We start from the raw sequence: 14,537 nt of genomic DNA, 5'->3' as shown, positions 1-14,537 counted from the left end.
TTATTTTTATAATTTTAACTTATTTTAATATATCCAAGTTCCAAATAAATTTGAGGATCAATATTTAACTCCTTTTTTTATGAAGACAGTAAACTTAGATCATCATATATGCATTCAGCAGTTTGCATCCTGTCCCAGAAGACATATCATGCACTTCCCACATGTAACTTTTCTCATGTCAAAACAATGTGATTTGGAAGTAAAGAAGCAAAAAAAAGGCAGAGGAAAAGTTAAAAAGCTTGTATCAGCCAATGTCTTATAGAAGCTCACAGAGAAGAACCAGGAGGGAATGGAAGGGCTGAAGATGGTTAAAAATTCAAACTGCAGTTGAGGATTGCGGTATGGACCCATGCAACGGGTGAGGCAGAGTGGCAGCAGCCATTTTGCGAAAATTCAAGTAGTTCAGGTTTACTCAGAGAGTCAATATGCAACAATTTTTTTCCATGACAGTATGTTTTCTAAAGACTGCATCTATATTTAATTGAAATGTCTGTGTCACCTTTGTATATTTACTATTCCCCTTTTCTTCCAGCAACATGGTTGCTGTGAAGTATTTTTGCAGTTTAACATGCCTGAATCTTCAGACTGTGAGCACAAGTGGCATTCACTAAATGAAACCCTGAAGGAGGAGGTAGCAAGTGTCACTCTTCTAGGGGATTGCAGAAGACTTAGACAACCCATGCAAATTTACAAGCTGCAGCTATCAAATCCAGCAGTTATTTTGGGACTGATTAATTGAATATTTAGGGGGTATTTTGTACCTGAAGTCATACTGATTACTGAAGTAATCCTGATTTTGGGCAAAAACTTGAACGAAAATTAAAAACTGATTCAATATAATCAGAAACACCACAGAATTCTCAAAATCAAAATTTGTATTCAATTTGGTCATGTGGGACTCCAATGTTGCAAAAAGTTTTTAAAGCCACAGAAAATCATGACTCCAGGAGAACCACAGTGAACAAGGTAAGATGTACAGCCTTCAGAAGTAAAACAAACATCAGAGCAGATGTCATGCTCTAGTTAACTGTATTTCACTATACAAATCTTTAAGAGTATGAAGGGCTGTAGCAAAAGTGGACAATGGAATTCTTAACATTTCCCAACCAGAGACTGTGGTTTAAAGCACAGCATGAGCAGCATTAGCAACACCTGTACACAAAAGAGGAAATATTATTGGTGTAGAAAGCTGAGACATCTTATCTAGATTACGTCCTTTTGAAATGCAGAAAGGCTGTAAACCAAGAGTTATTTACACCCATCAAAAGTAATCTCCTGCTAACTGAGGCATGACAACAACTGACCTCAAAGCAAGACCACTGAATGATGACAAATCACTGACGAAAATGTATTTGGAAACATGGTTAATTATTGCTTGAAGCAAAGAATTGGATTTTATAGGACTACTGGCAGACAACTGTCACAGCACAGCCAGTCTGTAGCTGGGCAAATAATTCGGCGATAAATAAGAAACCCAGTTTGGCTAGCCTGGTCCTATAAACAATGATATTCAAACCTAAAGAGGGACTTCACTCAATGACATTCCATCCTAAACTGCAGACCTCTCTCTGGTCAGAGAGCTGGGCGGTCTGAGATCCCAACCAATCAGCTGTCTAAACCCGGGAAATTCAAACCCTCTCTATAAGAAGGTTGTGAACAATAAAGAATTCTGTTTTGTCTCGTGATCTTCGAAGTTCCTTTGCCTGTCTTTGACCAATGCCCTCATGCAACAGACAACTATGTTCTGGATCAGTAAAAAATAATAATAAACAAGGCAGCAGAGAAACAGCTTTCAAATGTCCTTCTAAATTATAATGAACTACTGTTGTAAAGGTATTTTAAACTGATGACATGATTGGTTTTTACTGGAAATCAGAAATGGAAGGTGCCAAAATAGGAAGAGAGTAGGAGATTTTAAGACCCAGCAATGCAGGAAATCATTGAGTGGCTTGGTCCAGCTTTATCACCCTTGTTAAGAATACAGTAGGGACAGAACAAATTAAAAATGTTAAATAATGAAGTCTTCTGCAGGCCATCTGCTTAAAGTTAAATAAAATACTGTAAGGAAACCTAAATTCTCTGTCTCAGAAGGAGGCAGATGCATGTGCTGTTCTGTGTAAGATACATGTTTCAAATAATTGATACAAAAAATATACACAGGCAAAATGAGTCCTGACCTTACGTTCAACTCTGCTCTAGACTGACAAACAGATGAGGAGGTGTAATGCAGACCTGAGCAACAACCATGGAAACTGATAGATAACACATTTGACAAATCTGAGTTTCCACAATGTCTCTTTCAGAAACAGAAGGTTTTCCCACAGTTGTGAATTCCAGCAAAGTACAAGAAGTTACAATGAATAACAGCACTGTCACCACTAAAAACAAAATTATCATCACCAGGCTACCTCTTAGCCAGAAGCAGCACATCTGAAGAAAGACTTATAACTTTAGAAGCTTATGAAACTATTAGGATTTGCTGTCCCACTCAATACCATCACTTGACATGTCTGCAATTAGTTGGCTAGATCAGCACTTGCTAAAATACTGGAATTAAACTTACTTAAAGTGAACTAAAACCAGACAAATTTGAATGCAGGCATACAATTATATTGCCTTTGGTATGTTCCTACGTTTTAGTTCACCTCTAAAAGCAATACAGAAGACAGACTTAAAATGATGTAAGCTCTACACTAAGTCAGTAAAGACCAGCTTTTCTAGACCACATCCTTAGAACTGGACATTCTCCAAAACCCTCTGTTAATGCAAGTCATTACATACCCTACTCTTTGCTCAGACTCTGGACTGAGCTACAGATTGCAACGCAGTGTCTAGAACAGCTCGGGAGTTGTGCCCAAGTGCCAGAGTGTTAGGGATGACATCTGACATATCATTTCTCCTCCCATACCAGTATTAAAAGCAGCTGAATTTGTTCTGCTTCAGATCACAAATATTCATGATGCACATTTGCAAGCTTGTAAGTAATGAACTGTCTCTTGGGAAGTGCTGAATCATGGTTTTTTGTCTTCCTCGAGCAATTCAGCTGCCATATCTCTCAGAGAGAGACCATCTGTTTTGTCAAGAAGAGCATTCCAAGTTTAGAGACACAGATTAGGTTCTCCTAATTCAGAACACACATAGCTCGTCACTGTTAATGCACTGTCTTCTGTCACTTTCTGACTAGTGGATTTTCAGTCCAGATTATGTGTTACAACGAAGTTACCCTGTATTACCCAGTGATCACTATCAAAGCCAAAGCTCCCATGTGTGGGACTGAGCATGTTTTGTGACACAGAGGCATTGTCAGCAAAGCAGCTCCCCACTTGATTATAAATAAAATACCTTCATTGCCATGAGCTCCTGCATCAAGACAGCATTTTCCAGGTCTAGCCTCTGGCTGTCTCCACGTGGCTTAACATCATAACTAAGGGGATCAATGTGGATACTTTCCAGCTCCAGCATTGTCAGTTTCACTGCTGCCCTGTCGTTTTTCAGCTGCTGGATGTAATCCTTCAGCCGCTGCTCATCCTCCTTCGTAAACTCTGTGTCACAACTGCTTGCGGTTGAGCTGGTAGTACTGGAAGGAGAAACAATGGTATTAGAAAAAAAAAATTTGAAACAAAATCTTAATTTTTACATCAAACACCCTCCCAGTACTTCATCAGCGCATCTGAGTCTTACTTAAAAGTTCATAGAAAGGACACAGATGTAGCATGGACTGGACACTGCAACGCGAGTAGTGACAAATTCAGAAAAGAAATTAATTTTTTAAGCTGCATGAGAAAACTGAATCATGTGACAGCTTCTCTGCAAAGCCAGATATTCAGTGATGCCTAACTGTATTACTTTATCCGAAGTGGTGTCTTCTGACAAAAAGTGGTGGGGTTTTTTTATTCAAAAGGGGAAAAAAAATCTAGTTAAGACTTCTTAGCAATAACATAGCACATCGAGCTGCTCAGACACTGAATCTTAATCTTCAAGAAGAATCTGCTAAAAAAAAAAGCATGAACCCAGACTTGATCTATCTCTGCTGATGACCATACAGTTATCACCTCAGATATTTTAATGGATACTTTTAGGAATCAGCCTGATCAAAATTCTACTGCCCGATGCCAGGAGAACTTTGAGTTTATGTGAAGGTATATTCAGCATTCCTTCAGGGCTACAGTGATTTAAAACTAACCCATAGAGTATCAGGACTTCTAATAAAAAGTCATCATAAAAGACATGGTGTATCTTCTGAACAAATGAGGGCCCTTTACCCTGCCCTACAAGCGTTTACACAGAAATGGCAGAAAGGGGTAACAATGTAATTAGAGCAATGGTGGCTGAACCTGCCTACCCACCTCCATGCATGCCATGGCCGCAGGGGGCCCAGACTGACACAGCTGTAGCATTCCAGGGCTGAATATAGCTGCAATAACACTAAAAGGAAAATAAAATGCCATGTTGTTTCTGTAGCCTCACTCAAAGCTCCCTGCTGTCTCCTGAGGTCCTGTAATCAGCTGCCGGGTGAGGGATAAGTAATCCATTAACTGTGCCTGTCTGGAATGCTAGATGATCTCAGTTATCAGCAGGGGAATAAATCACTTTCTGTATCAAATTGCACTGCTGTTCAACATTTTTGTACTGAGAAAAAAAGTCCCACCCGCTAGATGCTGTGAGAGCCAGGATGATGTCCCAAAATATTATGCATGCGCTAAGGGGAAGCCTATCAAGATGGGCTTGATTTTTCTCTTTCCTTTAGTTCTACTTCAGCTAAAGCTACATTGATTTTTAAAGTGCTTCAAACAATTGCTCTTCTTCCCACAAATTCCAAGCATAACCTCAGAGAAGATTTCTCAAAATCCTTCCCCCTCATGAAATATTGCATTACAGTTCTTTACTACAGTTCTATGTTAATTTCACATTATTCCCTGCTTTGGTGAGGGACAAGAGGTGCCTGCCATAGTCAATACAATTGTAAACTGGTCTTTCCTTTTGTTTTCATTCATTTCCTTCTGCAGTGGAGCTTAAGAGCACTCAGTACCTCTATACATAGAAACCCTCTCAAACTGAAACAAATTTTTATTAATACTGATTCTTGATTAGAAAATTGTGAAACATTTATTAAATCCTGCTTCACTAAGCCTAAAGGCATCTTGCTGAATTAGACATTTATATAAAAATAATGAGGATACACAATGTGAAAAGTACTTAATTCTGTACAGAAGTCATGTTTCTTCCTCAGCACCCAAAGATTGCAATTGCAGAGCTTTTCTGGATTAAATGCAAAACAGCTGTTGTTGGAGGAAGGATAACTTCAAATCTTGGGGCACAGAGACCACATCTCAGTTTTTGCTTGAAAAGAAAAAAAAATCCAGCCCTCCTGCTGCAAATAAAACCTGAACAAAAAAATGCTGAAAGTTTATTGTTATGTTGAGCTGGACCTCATACTCCATGCATATTCTCAGATTTTGGCCCTTGAAGATGCACAGCTATGCACATATATGTTAGGGGAGTGCAGTCCAAACTGAGGAAGGGAGTTTGGGCTGTTGCCAATGATACTCAGGCTGCTTTTACTTCAGTCCTGGCTGCCTGCCTGTCTGCAGCTGAGTTGGCTCCTCTGGTGAATTGCTAGCAAGCTGCTCTTCTTCTTCTAGTTTGCTTTTTTATTTTTTATTTAAAAAAATAAAAAGAAGTTACAGGGAGCTCAGCAAGGAACTTGTGTCTCAGCCAGCACAAAAGAGAACAAGAACCTTCACCCCACCCCTGCATTTAGCAGCACATCCCCACCCAGAAGACTGGAAGCAGCTGGGGTAGAAGGGACAGAAACAGCACTGCAGTGTTCCTGATCTCCCCAGCAACTCTGCCAGGGTGTGCTGCCCCAAAGACCTCACCAAACAGCTCTCCACAGCCATAGTGCTGATCCAGCATTGCTGTCTTCAAGGCATGACAGCTTGTGAGCACTTCATCCTGAATTTCTGATATTGCTCTCCCTTCTGAACAACAATCAGGACAAAGGAAAACATTTATAGTATAATGCATCCACCCAAAAACCACAGGAAGCTGTTGCAAAAGATGTGCAGTTTCTCATTTCTCAAGTGTTTAGGTAAGGACAGAGGAAGAATCACAGTTTCATCACAGCTGGAGTGAATAGAACATTAATGTGCTCATTTTCATGGATGATGTAACAGAACGAGAAAAATGTTCTTCACACTTGCTTCATTCCTCAAGTCTTTTATGATGATGTCATGCCTGGGTGATGTCAAAATAATTTTCATATACAATTTGTGGAAAATATGTAGTCTAGTACAGCATAATGTCAGTCTTATTTGCTGGCATGAGTCTATATAAAATGAAGTGGATGGATATAAATGAGGTTTTCAGCAGTGCCTCTCTGAGAGTAGCTTCAGCACACTACAAACATTTATCCATAAAACCCTATATGAGCATTGTTTTATCAGTTAAAAATCAAGTCAATAAATTAATACATTTGCAATTAAGCAATGGTCTGGATAATGCAACTGGTAGAACTGAGATTAGCAGTGAGAAGTGAATCCATGAACTTGCTTCAACACCTGCACACAACCTCATGCTTTGAAGAATGCAGCTGATCCACGGTAAACACAGGCCAAACACCTTTTTTCTAGCTGAACATTGCGGTTTGAGGTCTGGTACAGCACAATGCTAGAAGGTAGGAACTTCCTGAGAAACTGAAAAATACCCCAACCAAGTAAAGGACAAACAACAGCTAAAATCAGAGTCTTTGGTACACTGTCCTGCTTCCTTCTGAGACTGCTTCAGTCCAGCAACAGTGCTACACAGATAACACTGAGATATCTATTTGGACATTTCCAAATAACTTATTTGCTCGCCTCAATGAAGATAATCTTGTCTGTCACCAACTTATCTGAAACCTGAGATGGTTCTGACGAGAGATATATGCTTACTGTTGACTGAATTCAGACATTCTGTGACACTACATAATACTAAACAGGTGCCTTTGCATGTAGGGGACTAGATCTGTCCCCCCATGAACCCAGATGTAAGGTTGGGCTTACTAGCACAGCAAGGAATAAAATACACCATTTTCAGTCAGTGTTACAACCAGGCTTCTTCCCTTTTGTTTCCTTCCAAAGGTACAAATCAGTCAAATTTGGCTGGCAGAATATGTTCTATACTTAGCTTCTGTCCATTTAAAATAATTATTACTTCTAACTGTATTGCAAACCAATTCCTATTTTCAAAAACTGAACTGGCAACATTATTGTGGTGCTGCTGCCAGTCTAATGAATTTAGATGCTCTTTCACTGCCTTTCATTTATTTTCATTTCAGTTGCTCCCCTTTACAGTTTTTAACCACTCCTCACTAATGGCTCACCAAGCACTTACTCTCAATAAGGTGTTCAGTGATTTGACATTCAGAATCCCATCTGAAACTTCAAAGCCCAAGATGGGTCAACAATTCCACTGTAAACCCATAGTCTAAAGGATTTCAAATAACAGAGAGCCCTTTGTCACAAGTCTCAGCAAAGGATAGTTTTCATCATCCTACTACCACTTTATTCAATTTCAAAGGGAAAAGGTGTATCTGCAACTAAAAGTCTGCAACACTGAAACACTGAAGGCAACAAAAATCAGTTTGCAGATTCAAAGTATGTTTCAATCAAATACTGTAAAAATATTTTCACAGTGGTCCCCAAGGGGGGAGTGGTTCACACAGCACTCACTTAGAGAGGAGATGACCTTAAATAGTGCCAGAAGAAGTTCAGATTAGACACTAGAATAAAATTGTCACTGACGGAGTGGTCAGGCATTGGGACAAGTTGCCCAGAGGGTCAGTGCAGTCACCATCCCAGGAAGCGTTCAAGAGGTGTCTGGATGTGGCACTTTAGCATAAGGTTTCCGTATGGTAATGGTGGTGTTGGGACAGTGGTTGGACTGGATGACCTTGAAGGTATCTTCAAAACTTGATGATTCTGTGGTTCTGTGATATAAAGAAGTGTATGCCTTTTAAACCAAGATAGGTTTTCCATCAATGAGCTTGCACAATGCCATGTGTCTATAAGCAGAAGAGGGAACTCCTCTCTTTTGAGACAGGATTCACAGGAAGAAAAAAAAATCTGAAAACACCTCTAACCTCACTTGAACACAACAAAAGAAAAGAAGGGAAGATTTATATTTTCTGGAGAAGCTGAAGTTTTAAAAACGTTTTCATTGATATGTATGCTTAGGCAAAGACAGTAATTTCATGATTATAAGCCGCACCCTTTTGACTGAAATTCTGGTCTGAACCCAGAAGTGCGGCTTGTAATCCGGAGCAGCCAATATATGAATGGGGGGAACGGGGCTGGGGCTGGGCTGGGGCCGCTTCCCAGCGATGGTGGGGGACCGGAGCTGGAGCCGGTGGCTGCTCCCAGGTGGCGGCGGGGCAGCACTGAGCCGAGCCCACAGGGCCCCGAGCCGAGCCAGTAAACCCAGCGATCCCATGATTCTGTTACTAATTGGCAACTTTGTGAAAGTTGCACGCGGATCCTCCCTGCGAACGAAATTGCAGCTTATATTCTGGAGCAGCTTATATATTGACAAAGAAACAAAAGTTGCCGACACCCGGAAATGCGGCTTATAATCAGGTGCGGCTTATAATCTGTACTTTGAGCATGGGAGAAGTGGACAACAATCTGTAAGAGACAATCAGATCCGTGTAACCATGTCACATATTCCTGACTTGCAGTGTGCCCTCTGGTTGAGTGACAACAGCTTAAGTTCAACGATTTTTTTTAACACATGTGGAAGTTACCTCATTCAGCACAGTATGTTGCTCCACACCAAAGAAAAATATGACAACAAAAATAATGGCTCAAGCTAAAATATCCTTCACATAAGAACATTAAATTTGCATTTTCATATTCATGACATCGTTTATCCTGATGAAATTTTAGATCTTATGCCATTTTAAACATACTCTGCTGAAACTGTATCTACTGAGCCAACACCTTACATGGACACATACACACAAGTCCAGCTAACCACCAATGAACACAGACACAAACACAGAGTCTTATCCTCCCAAAAAATCTGCTGAAGCAAGCAAGGGCTGTAGAGATTACATTCCTACCAAACACTTTCAGTGCAAGTCAAGGAAAGCAAACACTGAAACAGGAACAATCCCTCTCCCCACCAGTTCTTCTCTGTCAATACCGGAAACTGCCTGTTTTCAAGAAATAAAATAATGATGCCTTGACTACACGCCACATATTTCACAAGGAAGAAAAACACTGAGGTAGTTCTGAAAAACTGAAAATGACTCCTTAAAACAATAGAATGGGAAACAAGCTTGTTTTAGATAGAGGTGTTACTACATGCAGACACAGACAACATATTCACATACAGGTTTAGATATGGCCTAAGACACAGTAAGCCAAGTTGAAACAAGAAACAGCTTAATGTAACTTCTTTCCAAGCCTGGTTTAAATGCTTTTGGTACAAAGTGTCATCACTGTGCTACTACCACAGATGCTGTCTTAACCACTTCCATGTAAATACACAGCTTTCTTGAAATGAGAGTGCACCAGAAAACTCCGAATAAAACATTAAAATTCACTTCACATCAGGACCCTGTTCCCTCAGATTACCTTTCTGCTCACTTTTTAGCTGTTCCTTGCCAGTCATATGGCAGGAAATAAGATCCTTTGGAGGAGGCATCAGGAAGAAGAGGAAATGATACAGTACTAAAATAAACTTCTAAAGTGTCAAAAAAATGACAGCATTTGAATAAAGAACTGGCTAGAAAACTGAATTAAAATGAAGGTTCAGAGAAATCTGAGAAACAAAAATAACTTTTAAAGAGAAAAATGTTCATCTATATTTATCCAGGACACTTGCCAAATTTGTATCCATACACAAGCACACATATTTACTGCAGAGTACAATTACACCACAGGCAGGCAAAAACTCAAAATGAAGCTGCTGGTAGATATATTTGAACTGGAACACTTCAGCAATAATAGCTCATCTATGTTTCATTATTTTATAAGTCTTCAGAAAAACTGCATTATCCAGTCTTTCCTGGAAGAATCCATTCTACTCCATGTCATCAGTAAAAAGCACAGGATGGGAAAGAAGAATATGGAGGGGTGAGAAGGGTAAGGAAAGAAAAGGGAGAGGAAATGGTTTATAACAAAAAGGCTAGATTTGCAACATTTAGAAAACAATTCTTGAGCACTCCAAAATGCCAGTGAAAGTCTGATTCAGATCTCTCCGCATGTACATGCTGTCTGCACACAATAGATATGAGTAACAAGGACATATTTGAGTTCCAATAAAAGAGCAAGAAAGCCACTGTAGTAAAACAAATATACAGTAATTTCACAACTATAAGGCGCACCCTTTTGACTAAATTTTTTCCCCGAAACCGGAAGTACACCTTATAGTCCGGTGCGCCTTATCTGATGGACAAAGTTGCAAAATTTGCCAAACTGGAAGTGTGAGCCGCAATGGGGGGGCGGTGCTGCGGGAGCGTCGAGTTGCGAGGGGGGGCGGGAGCGGGTGGCCACAGCCGGCAGGAGCCAAGAGGGGAGGGAGGGAGCCAGTGCCGGCCCGGGCGGAACAAGAAGCCGGGCGGTGCCGGCCCTGGCCCGGACGAGGGGGAAACGAGAACCCAGGCGGCCCTGGACCGGGCGCGGGGGGAACGAGAAGTGCGAGCCCGCAATAGCCCCGAGCAGAGCCCGCCCAGCGGCGGCATTGAAGCAGCGGCGGCGAAGCCCCTGCGGCCGCCAAAAGGCGGTGCCGGCCAAGCCGCTGCGGCTGCCAAAAAGCGGCGGCGGTGAAGCCCCTGTGGCCGCCGAAAAGTGGCGGCGATGAAGCGGCGGTGGGGAAGCCTCCGCAGCTGCCACATCCTGGCGCTAGCTGAGCCCCTTGCGGCCGCTGAGAAGCGGCGACAAGTGGCGCAGCTGCGGGGAAGTGGAGAGAAGTGGCGCGGCCGCGGGAAAGCAATGGGAAGCGCCGCCGCTGCTGGCCTCAGGGAAGCCGGGACGCAACGCGGTCGCGTGGTGGAAGCCGGGTGCCGTGAGCCGTGCCAGGAGGTGCCGGGGGCGGGCGGGAGTGCCGGGGCCCGCTGCATGGGGAGGGCGCCTGGGGCTGCATTTAAAGGCTACACCGATATTTGAAAAATGTTTGCAAATTGAGCACCTGCCAGCAATTCGTTACTTTGTTGCGCGCTGCGCAGCTCCTCGCTGCAAAAAAAAAAAGTGCGCCTTATAGTCCGGTGCGCCTTATGGTTGTGAAATTACTGTAATTGTTTTGCCCTTTATGAGGAAGATCAAAGTTCTGAGTCACCCATTTGCAACAAATTTATACAAAACTCTTCTTGGCTGGAGTTGCTCGAAGTCCAAAGACAATTAGACTACTGAGGCATGGTGACTTATAAATCAAAGCATAGAAGCCAAAGGACTGAGGTGAGGGGAGGTAGCTAGCAAATACATTAGAACATAACTTTCTTGTCTGGATCAAAGATTAGAAGATTAGGGTAGCAGAAGAGCTGCAGTTACCTGGTGTGGCTGTTGGAGGACAGGCTTTCCCAGGGCTGCACGCTACAGCCTGTGACTGCATAGGCTCCCCCACAGCTCCCATCCAGCTTCATCAGCAAGGCTTTTGCTGCATTCTCAGCTGTCTTCCTGCAGTCATGAGCTCGCTTAAGCATCTGTGTGACATTTTCATCACCTGTCTGGTCCCCTAATTTTCAAGCAAATAATGTTTCAGAGACAGAAATTAGAACAAGAGATCCTTCCACTCACTCTCAGTTTATACCAAGACAATGACAATAAATTACCAATCTGTGAGGTAAAAGCAACTTCATTTCCTTCTGAGCATCAGTGGTAACTGGGATACTGGCCTGAAAGCACCCCACTCCCATGTACTTGTGGCTCCAGCCAACATGTCTTAAGTGATGTAGGATTTTAGCCTGTCTTTTTGTAATGGTGTGTATTCTGCATTAACATTAGGTTTTGATGCTCAAATTATGAACACACTGGAAAAGCCTCAGCCTCAATTATAATTCTTACTCCAGTTGGTGCAGTGTAGTTTCACAGAGATTCTCCTCCCAGGCACCTTGATATCAAGCCTGATGGTTTGCCAGAACACCTTCTTAAGACTACCTGGCCAGACAGAAGAATTGCTGCTCAGAAGCAGCCTCTCACATTTTACAGTCATACATACTAAGCCAAAAGAAAACTAGTCCTGGTTTATTACATTGCTATAATTTTTAGTGTTTATACAGCACCTGTGTAGCTGGTAAGCTTCAGGAGAAACAGGACTGAAACCACCACTGCCACTACTCCTACAGTCTTTTGGCTGCAGTCAAGTCATTAAATTAAGACATGTTACTGGCGACACAGAAAATCTACAAATGTATTTGGAGATTAAGTTACAATATAGTCATACTTTAGCAAAACATAACAGCTTGTTCTGTGTTGGATTTTCATTTAATCCTTTTTCAAGTCAATTACCTGTACTTGCTGAGTGAAGTGCATGCACTAGAAGTAACATTAACGAGGAAGAAAGGAAGGGTGAATGTTCTGTTAAGAAAAGCTGGATACGCTAAGTTTAAGTGATGCAACTCCCATGAATTTTCCACTCACAGATGTTGAAGCTTGACTGGTCTTCAAATCAAAAATCTGTTGTTTTATATAGGTGTGTTAATCAAATTTCACAACGAAGTAAAGGTACATAAACCATACAGAACTTCCTCCATGCTGTGCTGTGTAATGGGAAATTTGCACTGTTTCTATCTCAGGGCTGTAACTGATAATACCATAATTAAGAGCTGTAGACAGACACCTACGTAAAAATTTAACTACAGTCTCTTCCATAAAATGCACATCAGATGAAACCTTCCACAAACCCAAAGTATTTCTCCCCTATAAGATTTCTTTCTACCACCTACAGGAATAGAAAATCCAAGCCTAAATTTACTTTTGCTACTCACTGTTCTCTGCCAGCTGGGAAAAGTTCCCTAGCATATTGTGGAAAGGAATGAACAGAATTTGGAGAAAAGAGAAGAAAATTTCAGATATCCCTCTACTGAGAAGCCAGCACTCCTACCACACCAGGCACTTGCTATGCCTCAGCACAGTATGAAGAGCTATTCTCTCTCTGAATGCTTCTTTCTACTTGAACGTTATCATGATTGCCTTCCCCATCAATAAAAGGAATTGAACTACTAACACTGGAATTTCATTGTGTAATCACCTCTTTCCATCAGAAGATTGGAGCCAGCAGCAATGTCAAGCTCTGAATTTCTGAACTGTACTGTACCTATGATAGTGGTTTGTTCCATTACTTGGCAGGCAGCATATTAAAAAATCACAGGATTAACTAACCACGAAATAAGAAAACCCCAGAACATACAGGCTAAACAGAAGATAGAATCTTTTTAAACTCCAGAGCAAAGGTAAAATGGAGTGAAAAATTACAGCCTTTAAAAGTTTTTTTATTTGTAAGTGCTACTTTTGTATAACTTTAATCCCAGTTTTTCACAGACTATTTCTGAGGAGTCAATCTTCCTGAATTTAGACTTGCAACTACCACAACTGTATGGCCCTAAGCTACCTGTGCTCACAAGTATTGTTTAATTATTCCACTCTGTACAGTTGCATGCCTACAACAATCTCACCTCTGCCAGAAGAGGCATCTCTTCATGACAGCATACACAGGTGAATTTAAATTGCTCTCTTGCATTTTCCCCCTAATTCTGGGGTGTGTAAAACAATTTAAATAGTTTAAAAACAAGAAATTACTGAAGAGCATTCTTAAGTAATGGGTTATGACATGATTCACTGTTACAACCAATTCTAATGCTAACTGACATGCCAAAAAAAAACTTAAGTGATTCATTGACATCTTACCAACAGAACCAACACCTGCAGCTCTGAACTGTCCAAGAATGAGACTCTGCTCACTCTCTGCCAATGCTAACAGCAGCTCATATGCTTCAATGCACTGTTCACTGAAAGGGAAAACAAAAACCATACAAAATATTAACTGCAGTTCAAAGAACAACAATACCTGCAAAAGCAACAACAAAAATGAGATATCTGATTAACTGCATGATTCTCTACTGCTTGTCTAGCAGTAGGGATATTAAATAACATTATACACATATAGAAGACATAACTTCTATCACAAGCATTCAGCAGTCTCCTCATTCTTATAACAGTGCCAGGCTGGCCTTAAGTAATGCAACAAGACAAAAGGTAACAGAGTGACCTGAGATAAAGGAGACTCCAGAAGCATGTTTTAAACAGGCGACAATACTAATAGTGGTCAAGATGATCCCTTTGAGAAACTTTTCCCACACCTTCTCACTATATAGTAGTTCAGTATACAGTGTTCTATACTCTACAATATAATTATACTACACAAAGTGTTGTAAGCAGAAAAGATGCAAAGAAAATACCTATTGCCCTGTCCTGGCCGTGAGATGTTCCTCCTAGAACAGAACTTCTTCCAGTTGTATTTATGAGTCACACAATCCCTGTGGCATTTTAATGTTTTTA

The 14,537-nt window shown here is 41.2% G+C and overlaps 2 protein-coding genes across 8 annotated transcripts in view; one reads left to right on the top strand and one right to left on the bottom strand.

Annotated features, from left to right (window-relative positions):
- MCC (MCC regulator of WNT signaling pathway) overlaps positions 1 to 14,537 on the bottom strand; it is a 206,536-nt gene that overhangs the window by 18,935 nt on the left and 173,064 nt on the right. For all 6 annotated transcript variants that reach the window (XM_033086586.2, XM_042780199.1, XM_033086588.2 and 3 more), the window contains 3 exons: positions 13,887 to 13,987; positions 11,532 to 11,715; positions 3,343 to 3,577 (listed from right to left, as the gene is read on the bottom strand). In XM_033086586.2, coding sequence (XP_032942477.1) covers positions 3,343 to 3,577; positions 11,532 to 11,715; positions 13,887 to 13,987 — 520 coding nt within the window. The remainder of the gene's footprint in view (positions 1 to 3,342; positions 3,578 to 11,531; positions 11,716 to 13,886; positions 13,988 to 14,537) is intronic.
- DCP2 (decapping mRNA 2) overlaps positions 1 to 14,537 on the top strand; it is a 75,658-nt gene that overhangs the window by 51,262 nt on the left and 9,859 nt on the right. Inside the window, exon 12 of one of the 2 annotated variants that reach the window (XM_033086600.1) lies at positions 12,928 to 13,213. The exons of the other annotated variant lie outside the window; for it this stretch is intronic. The gene's annotated coding sequence lies outside the window, so the exon portion shown is untranslated. Of the gene's footprint in view, positions 1 to 12,927; positions 13,214 to 14,537 lie in introns of those variants that run through there. 2 annotated transcript variants of the gene reach the window in all.

This window comes from Catharus ustulatus, assembly GCF_009819885.2.
Source record: "Catharus ustulatus isolate bCatUst1 chromosome Z unlocalized genomic scaffold, bCatUst1.pri.v2 scaffold_29_arrow_ctg1, whole genome shotgun sequence".
NCBI classification, from domain to species: Eukaryota; Metazoa; Chordata; class Aves; order Passeriformes; family Turdidae; genus Catharus; species Catharus ustulatus.
Note: the sequence above shows the minus strand (reverse complement) of the source record. Positions and strands in the feature narration are given on the sequence as shown.